Raw genomic sequence first — 18,998 nt, 5'->3', positions numbered from 1 at the left:
ACAGCCCAGCGTTTGTTATCAGCTCCCCTCCATCTCTGTAGGCACGGAATCGTGTGAAAGCAGGAAGAAACTGAGACAGCAGACAGCTCTGTCTCTGACAAACGTGATGGAAACCGGCCAAAGGATTCAAAAGTTACTGAGAAAGGTTGTGCTTTGTCAATCCTTCCGATGGGCTGGGGAGAGAAAGGTAAAATCCACAAAAGGCTTTAGTTTTGTTTCCCTAGGAAAGCAACCAAAATACCTCAAAATGTTACCTTGTGCTTATTGCACAATCAAACTGTATCAAAAGTCAGTGTATTTGCAAAACCCCAGAGAAGCCTGAAAGGTTTGTGTGACCGATTTCTGCCAGCAGCATCAGGCAGGGAGCAGCCTGAGGGAAGAGAAGTGTGTACCCCAGGGCTGCAGGCAGGCTCTGCACTGGGTATTTGGGTATGGGGTACACCCTGTGCTTTGGGGATTCCAGGCTGGATTCAGGGTCAGTGCTCCCACCCTTTCCGAGGGTTCTGTGCCAACCACTGAGCAGCAGAAATCCACATGGAACTCAAGAACAAAATGCTACATTTGTTTTGATCACATTAAAGTCAGAAGGAGCTATTAAAAGAAGTTGTAGCAGATGACTGGGTCTCGAAGAACCACAGGCAATAAATTCACATGGCAGCTTTGTTTCATAACTTCAGTCCTACTTATTCTTTCTTTGTCTATTCTAATTACTCCCTGATATGGAATTAATGCAGAAACCAAATTAAGTGCTCGGGAGAGCGCACGAATCAGCTGGCATGAACGAAACAGCTATTAAAAACAATTAGATAAAAACATCAGTCCAGAAATGCACAGCAGGTTTGTGCCTGAGTCAAAGAACAAACACACAGCCAAGATGGAGGGAGCCCTGTGATGCCAGGGAGGAGCAGCCTCTCGGGGTGCTCTGGAGGTGTTTGACACCACCAGGCTGGTGGCCTGCTGCCTCCAGAGAGCACCAGGGCTGGCAGGTGGCTCTGGGGAGAAGCACACGCAGATCTGTATTGCCTTTTTGCTGCAAATCCTCCCCAAAGGGTGCTGCCACACTGGCATGGCAAACACTGTGAGCTCGGAGCAGGGATGCTGCACTGGGACCATGCAGATTGTTGGATCTGAGTCAAGCCAAGCTAACAGCAAAAAGTGAAGATTGTGACCATGTTCACAGGGGTTCTTGGATGAGGGAAGAGATGAGGATCTGACTCCATGTTTCAGAAGGCTGATTTATTATTTTATAATATATATTATATTAAAACTATACTAAAAGAATAGAAGAAAAGGTTTCATCAGAAGGCTGGCTAAGAATAGAAAGGAAAGAATGATAACAATGGTTTGTGTCTCAGCTCTCTGTCCAAGCCAGCTGACTGTGATTGGCCATTAATTGCAAACAACCACATGAGACCAATCACAGATGCACCTGTTGCATTCCATAGCAGCAGATAATCAATGTTGACATTTTGTTCCTGAGGCTTCTCAGGAGGAAAAATCCTAAGGAAAGGATTTTCCATAAAAGATGTCTGCGATAGAAGATGAAAATTTGATGCTTTACAGGGAGATTAACACAGCAAAAGCAACCACAGGTAAGGAAATACAGTAAAATGGATTGGGGCCCTCCCTCTCCTCTGGATTTAGAGACAGGAATTATTGGCCATGACCACTGTTTCCCAAGAAATACATAAAGAAACAGGGGTTAGCACAGCAAGAGCCATGAGTGTCACCATCACATCTTCTGAAAAATCCCTTTGCCTGGGATTTCTCTCCTGGGAAGCTGAGAAGCCTTGGAGGAAAAGGAAAAAAGACATTATCTCATTTGCTTCTCCTGTGCTTTGCTATGTGGTTGGAGATTGTTTATCCAACATGTGAACTGTTTTTACTTACTGGCCATTTGGGGCCAAGCTGTGTCAGACTCTGAAAAAGAGAGTCATGAGTTTTCATTAGCATCTTTTAGACTTCTGTCAGTATCCTTTCTGTATTCTTTAGTATAGTTTAGTATAGTATCCTTTAATATAATATAGTATCATAAAATAATAAATTAGCCTTCTGAGAACATAGGGTCAGATTCACCATTTCCTCCCAATGACGGAGGTCTCAGAAAATCCCACACCTGTATTATAATATACAGGTATATTATATATACTGTATATATTTATACAGTGTATATATATATTATATATATACACACTATATATATAAAATATATCTATTATATATATATTATATAATATATTAAATAATATATTATATATGTTATATATATTATATATAAAGTATATATACATACAGGTATATTATATATAGTATATAATGCACCTGAGTGTATTACTGACTCTGCATTGGTGATGCTCCTGCAATTTGGGACATTTTGGAAGCGAAATGTGCAATAGTGTGGATGGCAGAAGCCTGAGCTGACCGGATGTAAATCCTGCTGCAGGTGTGGTGAGCACAGACACTCATCAGGGTGCACAAATCCTCCAGAGCTGATGGTATGAACAAGGGTGCATAATGTCATCTCTGGCACATAATTGTCATCTGTGCCAACAGGAGCCGTGCAGCCAGGCCCAGGCTGAGCTGAACCAAAGCCTTTCAGAGTCCTGCACACCTCAGGGAGGACCAGAGGGGTTTGACTCAGGCTGGACATGAGGAGCAGCGAGCTTGGAGCCAATGCAGGAAGCACCTGCCACCAGCGATGCCTCAGGTTCATATTTTTATAAAATATAAACTTTTATATTTTCCCAATTCTGTGCTGCTTTAGTGTGTGGGTCTGGGCTTCACATTCAGGGATGGTGAGCTCTGTGCACAGAGCAGGGAGACAAAACAATTCCTGCTCCAGCTGGGCACCAAGGACAAATGATCCCAATCTCAGCCCCAGAGCACAAACCCCGTGGGCTGCAGAGAGAAAAACAAGCAGGGTGGGAGTGCCTGGGCTAAAGCTGGAATGGGACAATGAACTGCAAGGTGCAAATGGAGCAGAACTGATCCCAGGGAGAGAGCCCGGGAGCGCTCGTGCATTTTGGGGCCATTTTGGGTCATCTTGGGTGCAGCCCTGGCTGGGCTCTGGTGCTGCCCAAGGTGGATCCATGGAGGAGATGCTTTGAATCAATCCCTGCTGTATTCTGTAGCTCTGCCCAGCCCCTGCTCTAGGGCAGCCTGCTCAAGGCACCACCAGGAGCCCCACAAAAACAAGAGCACAGCACACAGAGCACAGTTTCCAGCATGGAAACCCCAGAAGAGCTGAAAATCTGCAGATGAACCCAAAGATCCCTGCAGCACACCTTCCCTCTGGGGCCAGGCTCAGTGTGACTGCAGGATGTGAACCCTCGGTTCCCTTGAGCAGATGAAGAGCTTCCCCTGGTTTTCCAGCTGAGGGAACCCAAACACAACCCAAACCCAAAAACAGGAACACAAACACAAACCCCTTGCAAACGCTGAGGGACCCACAGGAGGCATTTCCTTAAGTGATTTCACTGCCTCTCTCCTCTTGAATGCTACATCCAGCAAAGACAGCTTAGCCAGTGAGCCTAAAAACACTCCTAAGAACAATTTCTAGCACACAATGGGATATGTACAGGTTGGCAAGTATTTCAAAATAATTCCCATGGCACCCCACTGGCAAAAACACACACCAGAAACCTCATTTAAATGCCACTGTATCAACACTGTCAGTATTCATTTTAGGAATAAAAATATGAAGTCTTGCATAAAACTCCATTTATTCTAAAGTTTCCCATATCATATTGCCACCTCAGCCATAAGAATACACGTGTATTAAACATAAAGCCTTTCTGTGATCCAAATTGAGATTATGTTCCCCTTTTAGACATGAAAATCAAAGGTGCAGTGTTAATAGCCATCAAAAGTTGTTTCCCTGAGGAGACTGTGACATCAGCGAGAATAGCAACCCTCCAGTTATTTACAAGAGCAAATGCCAATATTATCACTGGGAAAAGCACTGATACAGCAGAAGAATTCCAAGTGCTACTCAGATGGGGCTTCCTTCATAGAGAAATAAAAGACATCACTTCTCATTCTGTAATTGCTATCATTTTTTTTTTAACATTTCCCATGTTTAAATAGTGCTGAAGAGAAACAATGACATTGTCCTGATATTTAAAAGCCCATAAAAAGAGGAAGGTGCTCTGTGGCTAATAAATCTTTGTTTGCAGAGGCACACATTGAGTGCCTAAGAGGCAAAACCATGTTATTTCTATCAAGATGTGCTGAAACACCGAGATACACACAAAGATACTGAAAAGTGGAATTTGCTGCTCACAGCAGCTTTCAGGCACACAATTTGACTTGTTCTTAAATGGTTAAATGGTAGTTAAATGGTAGTTTAGTGGTGGGTGATGTGAGGTAAGATGCATGCACTTTTCAAGTTAATTACTCCCAAACTAGATTTCCACAAAAGCCAAGGAAACAAGAGGGACCAAACTTTCTTTAACAAGCGAAGGATGAATCAATATACTTGTCTTGACTCTCAACCAAAATGTATTTGGATTTAAAAACAACAACAACAAAATAATGAGTGTGAAGACACATACACATATCACTGCATTTCTTTCTTCTTTTTGGAAAGAGAAATCAACAGTATCCAGCAGCAAGTGTGCACCACTCTGAACTCACAGCATTCCTGAAAATGAAATAAAGCTCACAGCATTCCTGAAAATGTCACACTCACACTGAGGCAGATGTCTCAGCACTGCAGTTTAACTAATGCAGGCTACTTCACACTCGGCTGTCTGGCTAACAATTATATTTACTGAAAAGACCTGCCATTTATTGAGGGGAAAAGCAGTTTTAAGAAGGCACAGACAACTCAGATACCACACTGCAGCTATTCCTTTTCCAGATAAATCCTTACTGTGTTTATTTCCATTGTGCCAGCCACTGAAGGGCTCAAGAGATGAGCAGTACAACTTGCTGGGCACCTTAAAATGGAAATTTCAGTCGGTTTAAGCCTGCACTTCAGGGGAGCATCTTCTACACTTGGTGTTCTCCATACTAGTCTCACCTTTTTCCTTGGTCATTATTGTAGAACAAACAAGAAAAATCCTGAAAACCTTCTGAAAACCTCTCCTAACCCAGGTTAGACCTAAGTAGTCATTAAACACCCAAGCACTTTAATTCCACCACCAATTCAGTGAATCTAGCCTGGATACAATGTTAAGAATTCTGCTCTGTGTGCACAAGTAGATGGCACTGATTTCAAAAATAATTGCCTAGAAAGACAATTTTAGAACCAAATTAGCAGTTAAATAATTGTAGGAATTATACAGAGGGATTTCTTTGATTGGACAGTTGCAATAATAGCTGCAGAAATCTGTCCTACACAGACTCTGCAAAATGTGCTACATTATTGTAGCCTAAAGTTAATATTGTTGAAAACACACTGAATTCTGAGAACAGAAGCTCCTGTAAGATTATGTCTTTGGGGTGACTTTAATTATCTGCATTAAACTGGAAATATTAGCTATATTTAAATATCTGATAAACCTTGACTATTGTACATATTATCTCACTCCTGCTGCCATTATCTATTACTTTTAATTCTGATTTTTTTTTTTTTTAGAGAACCCACAGAGCCCATGCAGCAGGGATGAGTGTTCTGCAGCATGTTGGAGGGCTGGAGTGTAATTTCAGATAAGCATAAACGTGCTTCCCTTCCAGCATCCCAAGGCTTTCATTAATTGCAGAGGCTGACTTGGGGCCTTTTGGAGGACAAAAAGGAGATTAATATCAAGATGCCATTGGTCTCCTACCCAGGGCACCAAGGCCCATGCTGCAAAACAGAGAAAAAAAGCTATCACAAAACAAATTAAACTATCACAAAAGGAAGAGCCCTACAGCCAGAGGGAGAGGGAAGCATCACTGACTGGTTTGGAATAAGGGTTTTTTTGTTGGGTTTTTTCCTCAATTGTTGATTGTCTCCTTATTGCTAGTGCCAGGAGACAAAGCAAACAAAGAACAGTGTTTACCTTTGTTCTCTAATATTGTGGCATTTAAACAGGGTAAAGGCAAACTGTCAAATAGAGATTTTGATATTGATGACAATGATAGACTGGATTAGCAGAGAAAGGATTTGATTGATGATGGAACAAAAAGAAGATGGAATAATTAATGCCCAGGATTGAATTTTTATGGACAATCAGCCCCTTTAAATTCATTTTACATTTCTACCAGACTAAATTTTTGATCTAGCATTCTTAAATTTCAGGCAAGCATTTGACTTTATATCTCCCATTTTGATGAATAAAACATAAAATTGATACAGTGCCTATGCAACAGACTCTAAATGATTAAATTGAGCAGCAGTGCTTTTAATAGGCTCACGTGGGGACTGATCCACAGCCTCGCAGCCAACATTCCTGTCAGGGGGAAGTCAAAACTCTCTGATAAAAGCTCCCAGATGACGGGTGGGGAGGTGAGCCACAACGAGGTCCAGCAGATGCAGCCAAGGACCAGAGCACACATGTGGAAACAAGGGCTGGAGAGCAATTTTCCAGGGTGGGAGAGTCACAGGGGGCAGCAGGGATGGAGGGCTGGGGCTGCTGAGCAGCCTCCTTGAGAAGCACTTGGGCTGCAGGGCCATTTATCTTGCTTCTCTCAATTACAGAGTCTGCAGAGCAGGCTTGTTCCAAAAGAAAAAAAAAAAAAAAAAAGCCACAAAAAAAAAAAGTAAGTCTTGGAAGCAGAGATGAATAATCTGCTCAATGGGCAGCACTACAGGAGTGGCCTTAATTCAACTTTTACACGTGGGGAGATCAGCACTACAACAAAAACTTGCATTACACCTGACTGGGGACACCAGGCCTCGGAGGCTGCAGCTCCAGAGGGACCCCAGGCTGGAAACACCTCCAAGAGGAGGCACCAGGATGGAGAAAGGGGTGGGAAATAACCTTTAAATAACCTTTGATGGAACCCTCTGGGAGCTCAAAGCAACAGGCCAGGCTTGACCACATCAGCCACTAAAGCTCACGGCTCATGCGATTCAGAAGGCAAATTTGGCTCACCAGTGGCTCCTTTGTGACCTAAATGCCTGGAAATGTTTCACCAGAAAATGTTTTCCTGTGTTCTCTACTCCTTCTTATGGCCAGCCAGCACCCTTCTCCAGCCTGCACTTCTTTATTCTTTTGGATTTGGGATTACTGGAGGAAAATCTCCACATGCTCAGGAGTAACCCCAGCTGGTCAGCAGCATTTTTGTACTCCCAGTAAAACAAAGGTTTTACTGCACTCAGTACAACACAAAGAGCTCTTGGTAGGTGATAATCTGGTAAAATTCCTTTTGATAATAACTCACTAAAACTCACTGTTTTCCTTTTGAAAATAACTCACTAGCTTCATGTTAATTACCATAAAATTCATGATCTTTTTATGGTGTTTCAATGGCCTAAAGAAAGGTGTACATAGAACACATTTTAGATACCAAATCTTGCACAGGGAAACACGCTGACAAATTCAGGAGGCTGGAGCTTTGAAAACATCCCTGTTGTATCCACTATGAGAGCTCTTGGCTGTTTCTGGACTGACAGCCAACAGCACACAAGATTTTTTCAAGTCTAATTTTATGTGTATTTAATTCAGCAGCTACACCCAGAAAAAAAAAAAAAAAAAAAAAAAAACCAGGAAAAAAAAATTTAAACCCCAATGAAACCGACCAAATAAACAAAGAAAACCACACATCAGGGTTTGAGAACTTTCAGAACTGGTGAGCACCAGAAGATTCAGACAAACCTGTCAGAGAATACTGGACAGCTACAACAATCAAACCTGCAGCAGTCCTAAAAACATTCAGCCAAGACCACAGGATCACAGAAGTACTTTAAAGTCACAATATTGTGGAAGGCCAGACCAGAAAATGCTAAATTTAACCAAAACCATCTGTTTCAAGAGTTTTGAAAACTACCCCTAAAATTTCTCATCAAAGACAATGACAGAAAACTGTCCTGATTAGCCACGACCCCTACAAAAATCCAATTTTTCACTACTGACACATTCATCTGCCAAAGCTACTCATCAGATTAAAAGAAAGCTACACAAAAGAAGAACTCATCAAGTCTGTAATGGTTTCCTTTAAATCACTTTTTCAGAACTTGAGTGACAAAGAACACCACATAAGTGAAATAATTTTCATTATTTTCAAAACAAAGAGCAACTATCTGGTAAGAAACTGCTTCCTCAGGCAAACTTCCATATTCCAACTCTTTTCTTACCATTTTTACATCAGTTGCCAAAATATCATGCTGGTGTCAGTTACTTCATTGTATGAGAAACAGCACAGAAAACCAACACGTATTTGTTTCCCATTCCTTTGGAACCTGGGGTGGTTTTCTTTGACATTTTAATTTCCATGCATTTAGCCTTTTTCTTGTCTTGGTAACACTTAAAAATCAGTCTCTCAGCCTTGTGAATGATGTGCATTTGTGCACCAATCTCGTGTTGGCCCAGCTAGGAATGCCACCAGGTTTAATTTACAGAATCCATACCTCTCAAAGGCAGGGCACCAATTTCCTCAAAGCCTCCTCACACCTTTCCAGCTGCAGACACTGCAGTGAGACCATCATATCCCTGGGCTGCAGAGTGGTGCAGGACACCTCTGCTGCTTGTTTTTATTATTATTTATGTGTATTATTATTACCTGGGATTACAGATGGGTGGCAACTCACAGCAGCTCCCTCCAGGAAGGTTTTCACCCTTTCACCCATCTGCAGGAGCACCGAGGAAAGCACAGCCCAGAGGGTGTCTCAGCAAAAAGGCTTTCCCAGAGAGCAGCCAAAACCCCTTTCCAGCCATTACAAGGAAAATGCAGGCACATGAGGGCAATTCAGGAGAAATTTCAGAAGATGAGCTGCAGGTGCTCCCCTGCTGATGCACCACACCTGAGGATAACACCTGAAAATTGTCGGCCCAGACTGGGGCTGGGTGTTTACAGCCCTACCCTGAGTTTGCTGCCATTTCTCCCACCTCACCTACTCCTCCCATTCAGAGAGGATCAGTTCCCTAAAAAGGTTGCTAACAGGTGATAAAATGACAGACAAGGTGTTGTGGACAGTTTCTCACTCCACAGCAAAGCACCGTGGAGAAATCATGGAAAGGGCACTGTCTTATGAGTCTGAGGTTTTATTGTTTTCCTCTTTCATTTTTCCTTTTTTCTTTCTGCTCTCAGAATGCAGAAAAGTATTTCTTCTGATTTAACCTCCAGATCAAGTAGAAATGTGTGTTACATTTTGCTATATGTGCTGTATATATCTCCAAAAAGTAATCACGATTTAAATATATTATTCATATTAATTATACATTATATAATACTACATTAAAATGTAGAACTATATATTATATAATTAATTATATATCTAGTTAATATATAATATAATATAACATCATATAATATAAATGCAATATATAATATATAATATATAATATATAATATTATATAATTAATTTTATATATTATTCTATACTATATCTAGAATAATATATATAATTAAATATATTATATATTATATTATGTATATTGTATATTAATATCTAATTAATATATTCTAGATATTATTATTCTAGATTAATCATATATTCTAGATTAATATCTAGTTAATATATATTAATTATATATTATATATTATATAATATCTAGTTATGTATTCTAGATTATATATCTAGAATATATAACTAGATATATATTCTAGACATATATATATATTAAATATATATTCTAGATTAATATCTAGATTATATAACTAGATATATAATATATTATATATCTAGTTATATATTCTTGATTATATATCTAGAATATATAACTAGGTATATATTCTAGATATATCATATATATTATATATTCTAGATTAATATCTAGTTAATACCTATTAAATACCCTCACTGGGAGTTTTCCTGTGTGCTGTTTGAGCTGAGAAATGCTCTGTGCAAAGCCCCTCAGTGCTATCCCACCTTGCTGGCTTAGCAGTAAAAGGCAGGCCAGTTCAGAAAGCACAGCAGCTCCTCCATTAGACTCAGCAGAATGGAGTGAGAACAGTAAATAACCACCAAAATCCTTATTTCTTTTTTTAATGAAATGTTGACATGTTTGGACATTGAATGAAATTAATCTGCAAACACTCCCGATATTTACCAGCAGCAGAAACAACCTTTCCCACACGACTAAGAAAATACCATAAACAGAAAATTATTCACAGTCCCCTTCCTCTTGTTCATTGGCCTGACCTCAAGCAAGTGTGAAATGTTTTAAAAAAACAGCCCAGTGAAGACTAGGAACATGCAATACACTCCTGGGCAAGTTAACACATCAGAAAATAGGATTTTAAAGTCCCTTTACCATAAAGAGCCAGTCAGCATTCCCTACAGGAAAAACATGGACACCCTTCCATCTACTCTGAGCTACTTGCTTGTCTTCATCTATGGAGAACATCAGGAAACATCTATGGAGCTTCATCAGAAGGGTTTCAGTGTGTATGAATTTAGAACATTCTCTGGCTGTATGGATAGAGTTATTTACTGTCAGCTAATTATTCATCATCAGCTCAGATCCAGGAATGCAGTGGCAGAGAGTAACTCATGGCTGGAGGGTCTGTGCCAAGCACATCCATGAAAACCTCAAATCCTGCCAAAGAGGCACCTTCCTGAGTGCCCCTGGCAGCCCATTTCCAGCCCTTGCTGCAGATCCCTGATGATTTGACTAAAATGAGGCAGAACTGGGGCTTTTCACTGCTCTTTCACAGGGCAACCGAGGTGTCTGCACGCATTTTGCTCTCTTGGAGTGATCAGAACATTGAAAGAGCAACATGACCAGTCTGAGACTACTGATCTTGCAAAATGCTGGACTGGGAACTGTGGAGAGGGACCACAGGAGATGGAGGGTGCCTTTTCCTCTGTCCTCATCCTTTTCCTGTGTCCTCATCCTTCTCCTGTGTGTTCATCCTTTTCCTGTGTCCTTATCCTTTTCCTCTGACCTCATCCTTTTCCTGTGTCCTCATCCTTTTCCTATGTCCTCATCCTTTTCCTATGTCCTCGTCCTTTTCCTATGTCCTCGTCCTTCACCTATGTGTTCATCCTTTTCCTGTGTCCTCATCCCTTTCCCAGGTCCTCATCCTTTTCCGTGTCCTCATCCTTTTCCCATGTCCTCATCCTTTTCCCATATCCTCATCCTTTTCCCGTGTCCTCATCCTTTTCCTGTGTCCTCATCCTTTTCCCGTGTCCTCATCCTTTTTCCATGTCCTCGTCCTTTTCCCGTGTCCTCATCCTTTTCCCATGTCCTCATCCTTTTCCTGTGTACTCATCCTTTTCCCATGTCCTTATCCTTTTCCTGTGTCCTCATCCTTTTCCTATGTATTCATCCTTTTTCCATGTCCTCGTCCTTTTCCTGAGTCCTTATCCTTCTCCTATGTGTTCATCCTTTTCCTGTGTCCTCATCCTTCTCCTGTGTCCTTCTCCCTTTCCACAGAGCTGGATCTAGAGAAGGACTGGTGCCCCATGTGCTCACAGCCCTTGGGCAGTGAGGACAGCAGCCCATGCACTCCCAGATGCACCAATTCTGGTGGGTTTTGGGCAGTTTCAGGAGCTGCCATCCATCGGGAGCTGTGGCCTGTGGGAGGTGGCTCTGGCAATTCAGCAGCTGGCACAGAGCACTCTGTGAGTTGTTCAATCACAGCTCCAGCAGGGAGAAGCAGCCCTGGCGCTGGAGGTGTCCTTATTGTTTGTGAAATCATTGTTAATTAAGGTGAGATCTCGCTGTGCTGGTGCTCAGCCAGCACAGGGGGAAATGGACCTTTCCCTGACAAGTTTATCACTCAAGCAGCCTCCACGAGCAAGCAGAAAGGGTGATTCAAAATGTAAAAGGTTTGGTTTATTGTTTCTGAAAACTTTATTTCCACGGGCCCCCCACTGCAGTGCCTCTGATTAGCTGATCAATCTCACGAGCAGCACAAGCATGAGCAATGTGCCTTTCCCTCTGCTTTACCCAAACCATGGTGACACTGGCTGAGAGATGCTCCAGCAACACCAGATCAGCTTTCAACAGCTGCCATTCCAACCTGTGCCCTTCTTCTTCTTCTTCTCCCAGGGAAAATGGCTCTTGGTCACTGGTTGGAGTCAGCCCAAACCCTCAGATTCCCTACCTCCATTTCTGGTGCTTTACCTTTTTTCTTTCTTGACAGATTATGTTCAGTTTGACCTCATTTTTGCCCTGGCCATTCTGTAATCCTGATTTATGGTGGGCAATGTAACCTTGTTTTCAACCTGAACTCAAGCAGTGGTCCTGGGGTCCTGACACACTGTGGAAATTATTATTAACTCTGCATGTCACTGGGCAGTACGGCATGCACCCAGCTAAAGGAGCATGAAATACCTGCAAAACTACAAATAAAACTCCTCATCTGATTTCTGAAACCTAATCACTCTGTAGTCCATGGTGAAAGTGTCCCAGGGCACTGAGCCCCCCCTCATACAGAGATAACTAATGTCTTTGAGCCCAACAGCTAGAAACTGAATGCTCATCCTGCCAGGATCTCTCTTCGAGGAGATTGTTGCCCTTTGTGTTAAATTTTTTGTTAAAGTCCAAGGAAATATGGTTGATCTCAGAGATCAGGAAAAATTTGAGTTGTCTCCTGAAGCAGCAGCAGCACCAAACAGGTTTTCCCCTCCATGCTCCTGGTCCCCTGCTTTGTCTTCACACGCTGCAATGCCGCACACAAACCCAAAAGAAGACTGGAGCATTTACCCACGAGTGTGTGCATCTGTACAGACAGAATTCACCCAGAGAGGCAAGGGAAGTAGAAGTAGAAGAGGCAAGGAAGCTGGAGTAGAAATGGTGCATGACAAGTGCTGCTCCCAGTGTTTGCTGCATCCTCCATCACCACTTGGACCCCATGGCAGTAGATCAGCTCTATCAATCACACACATTCCTGTAGTCATGACCAAAATGAGTAAAACCACTTTTGCTTAAAAGAAATCCAGGCCTGGGCTGCTCTTTATAAACATTCCTAGGCACAAATTACATTCTTGACTGAAAATTTGGCTCTACCACATTTTGCTCCTGACTTCAACGGGAGGCAGCACTGCATGTGCTCTGGAAGGCAGAGCTTTCAAGGTTAATTGACATCCAATTAATGCAGCTCAGCAACCATATCTAGTGATCAACACAGCACAGGAATAGTAAAGTTTTATTTGCAATTTCAGCTGCAAAGCTCAAAGCCATCAAATATAACAAATTATGTTTAGTATCTCAGTGTAACTACCCAATAATCTGAAATTCCCAAGCAAAGCCTATCAGTGACAGTATTTTCCACTGTGTGGTCTGTGTACACTGTGATGATGCACTTTGGCTTGGTGCTGTTGTTGCTTCTCACCCCTTTTTCTCTTTTCCAAGCTGTTTGGCTATGAAATACCTACAAATACAGAGTTTTTTTCACTTACAAATGAGATCATGGCTGTGCCATAAATACATGCAGACCAGAAAGGAAGAAACAGAATATTATTAATATTAATTAATATTATTTAATCCTGCTCCTGAATCTTATCCTGGAGTGTGGAGAGGTGTCTTGTTGCATTGTCAGAAACACCTCAGCTCTGAAAGCCTGGCTGCCTCCAAGGGAAGGAGCACATCTCATAACTCAGGTGTGGTGCGAGAGATCCTGAGAAATCCAGACTGATTTGACAAGCAAAGGTAAAAAATCAGCCATTGATCTGATCATTGTGTCACAGAGGTAAATCAGACTGTGGCATTTACATGCCCAGCACAAGTAATGCAGAGAGAGGCACTGTTCCACCAACCTACAACCTGCAGATGACAAACCTTATTATGTTATGGCTGTAAAACTGACACCAACGGCATACAATTACTGAACATTCCTGTTAACAGCTTCCAAATGTGGACTCACACACCTAGCCCTTTCTTAAACCATTGGAATAATCTAGCCCTATATCAATTTTAGCCTCTTTTAGCATAGCCTCGGGATTATATTTGGCATCTCGATCTGGCACATACAATAACTGCCAGCAACAGTAACCATTTCTGCATCGAGATCACCGAGAAGTCTGGAGAGCACAGGACACTGCCCGGCTCACAAAGTCCAGAGAAACGGGAAAAAAAATAACCCAGAAATTGTCGGAGCTTTCTTTCAGCTGCATTTGAGATTTTCGCTCAGATCTCAGCACAGCTTGCCCTCTGCTAACCCCTCCTTATCTCCCCCTCCTCCCCTCACACACACACAGAGAACCACCAGAATCGATTTAACAAAAGCCTCTGCCCGTGCAAGGAGCGAGGATCCCGTCCCATCGGGAATGCGCCAGGCAGCGCTGGCTGTCTCGGGGAAAGGCGCAAACCCCGAGCAGCATCCCCGGCGCACAGAGCGCCTCGCTAGGAACGGGATGCGGCAGACAAAGAGCAGGCGGTACCGGGCACGCTTCGCCTTCTCCCGCATCCCTCCGGCACGGGCTGGGCTGGCTCCCGGTGCGGGCGCTGCTGCTCGGAGCATCTCCCGCGCATCTCCCGCGCCGCTGCCGCTGCTGCCGCTGCCGCTGCCGCTGCTTACCGGGCTGGGCGCGGGCGCTCGGCGGTCCGGCCGCGCTCAGGGCCAGGAGCAGCAGCACGGCCGGGCCCGCTCCTCCTCCTCCTCCTCCTCCTCCTCCTCCTGCTGCTGCTGCCGCTGCTGCTCGTCCCGCGGGCCGGGCGCTGCGCGGGGGCGCTGGGCCGGGCGCTGCCGCCCGCCGCATCCCCGCGCCTGGCACGGCCGCGCTCAGCGGGCAGCGCTGCCCATGGCCGGCCGGGCTCTGGAGCGGCGGCTCCGCAGGCGGGCGGCGGCCGAGGGGGCGGAGCGGGGGCCCCGCATGCCGCCCGCGGGGCTCTGCCCGCCCAGCGCCGCCCGGCCCGGCTGCTGGGGAACCGAGCTGCACCCGCCCAGCCAGCCCGACACCCACAAAGGGCTCTAGCGCCGGCCCCGCTCCCCGCCCTCCGAGCGTGGGGAGGCGGGAGAGGGGGCGGCGCTGCCGGGGCCGCCCGCGGGGAGCCCTCCGCAGCCCCCGGGGCCAAGGAGCGGGGAGCGGCTCCCGGGGATGAGGCACTGGGTCCCGGGGATGGGGCACTGGGTCCCGGGATGGGGCACTCGGTACCGGGATGGGGCACTGGGTCCCGGGATGGGGCACTGGGTGCCGGGATGGGGTACTGGGTTCGGGGATGAGGCACTGGGTCCTAGGGATGGGGCATAGTGTCCCGCAGATGGGGCACTGGGTCCTGGGGATGTGTCACTCGGTCCCGGGATGGGGCACTGGGTCCTGGCCCGTGCCCGGCCGATACCGGCAGCCGGGGATGGGTCACTCGGTCCTGGGGATGTGTCTCTGGGTCCCGGGGATGTGTCACTCGATCCCGGCCCGTGCTCGTCTCTCGGGGATGTGTCACTAGGTCCCGGCCCGTGCCCGGCTGACAGTGGCTTTCGGGATGTGTCACTCGTTATCCCGGCCCGTGCCCAGCCGACAGTGGCTTTCGGGATGTGCCACCTTCCCGTGTGCTCCGCACCACCTTTGGGTGCAAGCGGCGGTGCTGCGACACGGCCAGGCTGGAAGTGACTCTGTGCTCGCTGATGTCCCGAGCTGGGAGTGGCCGGGCCGGGACATCTCCAAAGATGTCCCTCGTTATCGCAGGCACAGCAGCCAGCACCTCCTCCCGGCAAAGCAGCCCGAGCATCCCTGGCAGCCTTTCTGCGAGTGCAGCAGCAGCTCTGGGGATAAAGGAGCTCGAGGGTAGCGCAGGAGGTGACCAAAGTGGCAGCTGCGTGCTCAGCCAGCCGCTGTGCACAAACACAGGAGAGCTTTTCTCTGATCGCTCCATCGCTCCCTGCCTGGCCGGGATGGGGTTCAGACACCCAGGCTCGCAGGGAAGCTCCAGGACAGAGAGGATCCCCACTGTTTTGCTTTAGGGTACAACACGAAGCGCACGGGATGTGCTCTGGACAGCAGAGGGCACGGTCACACCCGGCACTCCATTTAGCGTTTTCTCCAAGTCCTGTTTGCAGCAGAAGCAGCGGGAATTCCTTATCCTGGCATCGTCTCTTTGCTGAACTGCATCCATGAACTCTTTCACGGTCCCAGCCCGCGCCTGCTTCTGGGTGATGGTGGGAGGAGGAGCAGCGCAAGGGCGGCTTTGGGGCACCGCTCCAGGAGCCCCAGAGCTGCTCCTGACAGGCTGCAGCATTTGCTTACACGCAGGAAAGCCGCCCCAGCCTCCCAGGAACTCTGCTCTGATGGAAGTTGTCGTGCTGAGAAATTCTTAGAAGTCAGGTTTGAGGGCGAGCAAACCTCAGCATGGGCCAGCCACAGCTTGACACCCGGGTACCCAGGCGCTGGCAGCATCCACAGCCCTGACAACCCATAATTACACATTTATCTGACTGGTGTCACCAAAGCAATTATGCTGTCCCATTTCCACCGCTTTGCTTTTCCCCCCCAAATCACTAATTCATTCCGTGCAAAATTAGCTTCTCCTTGATGAGTGCCAGCGATTATCCGGAGCAAAGATGGCAGTTTGTGATTATTATTATTATAGTGAAATGGAGCTTGCTCATCACTCTGCTCAATCCAGGGCCAGCACGTTTAGTGCGGGGCCCTCTGCTGGCACAAACCTCATTTCATCGTTCTCCTATTTTTCTAGGTTTTGACAGAACTCGACTTTGTAATAGAGCCATCAATAAGTTAATTTTCACAGTACTTTTTTCAGTCTAGCTCTCAAGCATTATGGTTTTCTCTTCATTTTCCATTACAGGGTGTGTGTGCATGTATTATGTAGAAAATACAAGTAGCAGATTGAGTTATTTCAAAGGATTTTAAAAATGTGTATTTTCCAGAATGAGGAATGGATCTTACACAGCTAGTGAAAAAACACTGGGGTTTTACCAAACTGTAATTACCTACTTCCTAAATTTAACTTTTCTAATCCTCTTTGGGTTTTTTTTTTTTTTCCAGATCCAAAATTGCATTGCTTGCACTAGACCTACTGCAAGCATCCCAAATCTTGCTTCTTCTTATGAGGGATCCCATAAGACGAGGATTTCGTTCATGGATGAGAAGTGACTGTGGCCAGGCAGTGACACTTGAAAATGAAAAAATGAAAACTCAAGCACAGAACGGAGTCCAGCCTCCAGGCACCTCTGCCAAGATGCTCCCACCCTGCCATTTCAGGGTCTAAGGAGAAGAATCCATCCAAATGTGCACTTCATCCCCTCAGCATAAAGCTTTATTATTCTAACAAAACATACTCAGTGCTGTTCCCCACGACAAGGGCAGATAGAATTATCTGAACCTGCTTAGAGCACAAACCCACCTCTCCCGAGAGAGAAAATGCAACTTCCTTCCTACAGGTGGGAGGCAGGAAGACCTAATTAACATTAATCACCCTCAAACCTTCCCCATGACTTAATGAGCCTTCCTGCACAGCAGGGCAGGAGAGGCAGGAGGGGCTGCAGCCTTTTTCTGGTGCTCCCAGAGCTCTGCCCTGCTCACACAGCACCTGATGAACCTTTCCCTCTCCAGTGGGGAGCAGCACTGCCCACAGCCCCCCCAAAACTCCCACTTGTGCTGCCTCAGCCCCCTGCAGGAGCCTGACAGTGTGCATGAGCTGCAGGGCTGAGTGTGACTCCACCTGCCCAGCTGAAAAGCCAGGCTCATTCACTGAACCTCTCAGTCCTGCATGTGACAGCCCCATTGACTCTGGAAGGTTTTCCTTGAATGAATTTGCCATCTTCACTGCAGTACAAACATGTACTTTGCATTTAGTGACAGGGAAAATACCCAATTTCAAAGCAGTGTTTGTCATCCTGAAGACAGTTAAAGAGGAAGGTGACTTACACCTAACTCCCTGTGCACAGGATGGGAAAGAACACAGGGGAAAGTTGGACATCATTACTAACAGAAAGCAAGAACAGAAAGGACTTCACAGGCAGAGAATTCACTTTGAAAGGCTCAGGCTGCCTTTCCTTCTTCGTTAGACATTGCCAGAAGTGAGAGCGTGAAACGCACCGAGCCAGAGGCCCTGTCTGCTATGGGAAAAGTGGGATCTAGACACCAACATGCATTTAAAAGTCAACAGTACACGAGGCTAGCTGTAAAGAAGGGAAAGGAAGCAGGTTTTGAAGCCACAGGTGTCTGCAGAATTTGGACAGAGGCGTTTACACATCACCTGAGGCACAGAGCTGCAGGAAAAGCTTTGCAGACACTGACAGATCCACATAAGCAGGATCTGGTCCTCATCACATCTTAGCAAATCTCATCTGATTCTTACATTTAGCATTCTGTCAACTCTGAACTATTCTGACATCAAAAATACACTGCACTGTCATTTCAGCCTTTCACATTTCATTTCTGACTGACCCTAAAACACAGTGCTGTGACGCTGTTCACAGGGGCTCTTAGATGAAGTAAGAGATGAAGATCTGACTTCATGCTTCAGAAAGCTTAATTTGTTATTTTATGATGAATATTTTATTAAGACTATACTAAAAGAATAGAAGAAAAGGTTTCATCAGAAGGCTGGCTAAGAATAGAAAAGAATGATAACAAAGCTTCTGTCTCAGACAGAGAGTCCGAGCCAGCTGACTGTGATTGACCATTAATTAGAAACATCCAAAATGAGCCAATCACAGATGCATCTGTTGCATTCCACAGCAGCAGATAATCAATGTTTACATTTTGTAAATTTACATTTTGTCCCTGAGGCCTCTCAGCTTCTCAGGAGGAAAAATCCTAAGGAAAGGATTTTTCATAAAAGATGTCTGCATGACAGTGCCACGCACAGAAACCCCCACCCAACCACGAGGTTTAGGAAGCACTGCACCCCCAGGGCAGAGTGAGCACATTTGGCTGACAAGAGTAGGGCCAAATGTGCCTTCCATGGATGTCTGGTCCATAGCAGGTGGCCATCTGGAGGCACTGACCGCGTGGGGCCAATCTGTGGCAGCAGCAGCAGCTGCCACCAGCTTGGCACAA

At 45.4% G+C, this 18,998-nt stretch overlaps 1 protein-coding gene across 1 annotated transcript in view; it reads right to left on the bottom strand.

The window, feature by feature from the left end:
• The window catches only part of KIAA1549L (KIAA1549 like), a 136,102-nt gene extending 121,364 nt beyond the window's left edge, over nt 1–14,738 (bottom strand). Inside the window, exon 1 of the mRNA XM_063159490.1 lies at nt 14,558–14,738. Within this exon, the coding sequence (XP_063015560.1) occupies nt 14,558–14,738 (181 nt within the window). The remainder of the gene's footprint in view (nt 1–14,557) is intronic.
• Nucleotides 14,739–18,998: the final 4,260 nt, after the last annotated feature.

The sequence above is a fragment of the Melospiza melodia genome, chromosome 6 (assembly GCF_035770615.1).
Source record: "Melospiza melodia melodia isolate bMelMel2 chromosome 6, bMelMel2.pri, whole genome shotgun sequence".
In the NCBI taxonomy this organism is placed as follows: Eukaryota; Metazoa; Chordata; class Aves; order Passeriformes; family Passerellidae; genus Melospiza; species Melospiza melodia.
This window is presented reverse-complemented; position numbering and strand designations above follow the sequence as displayed.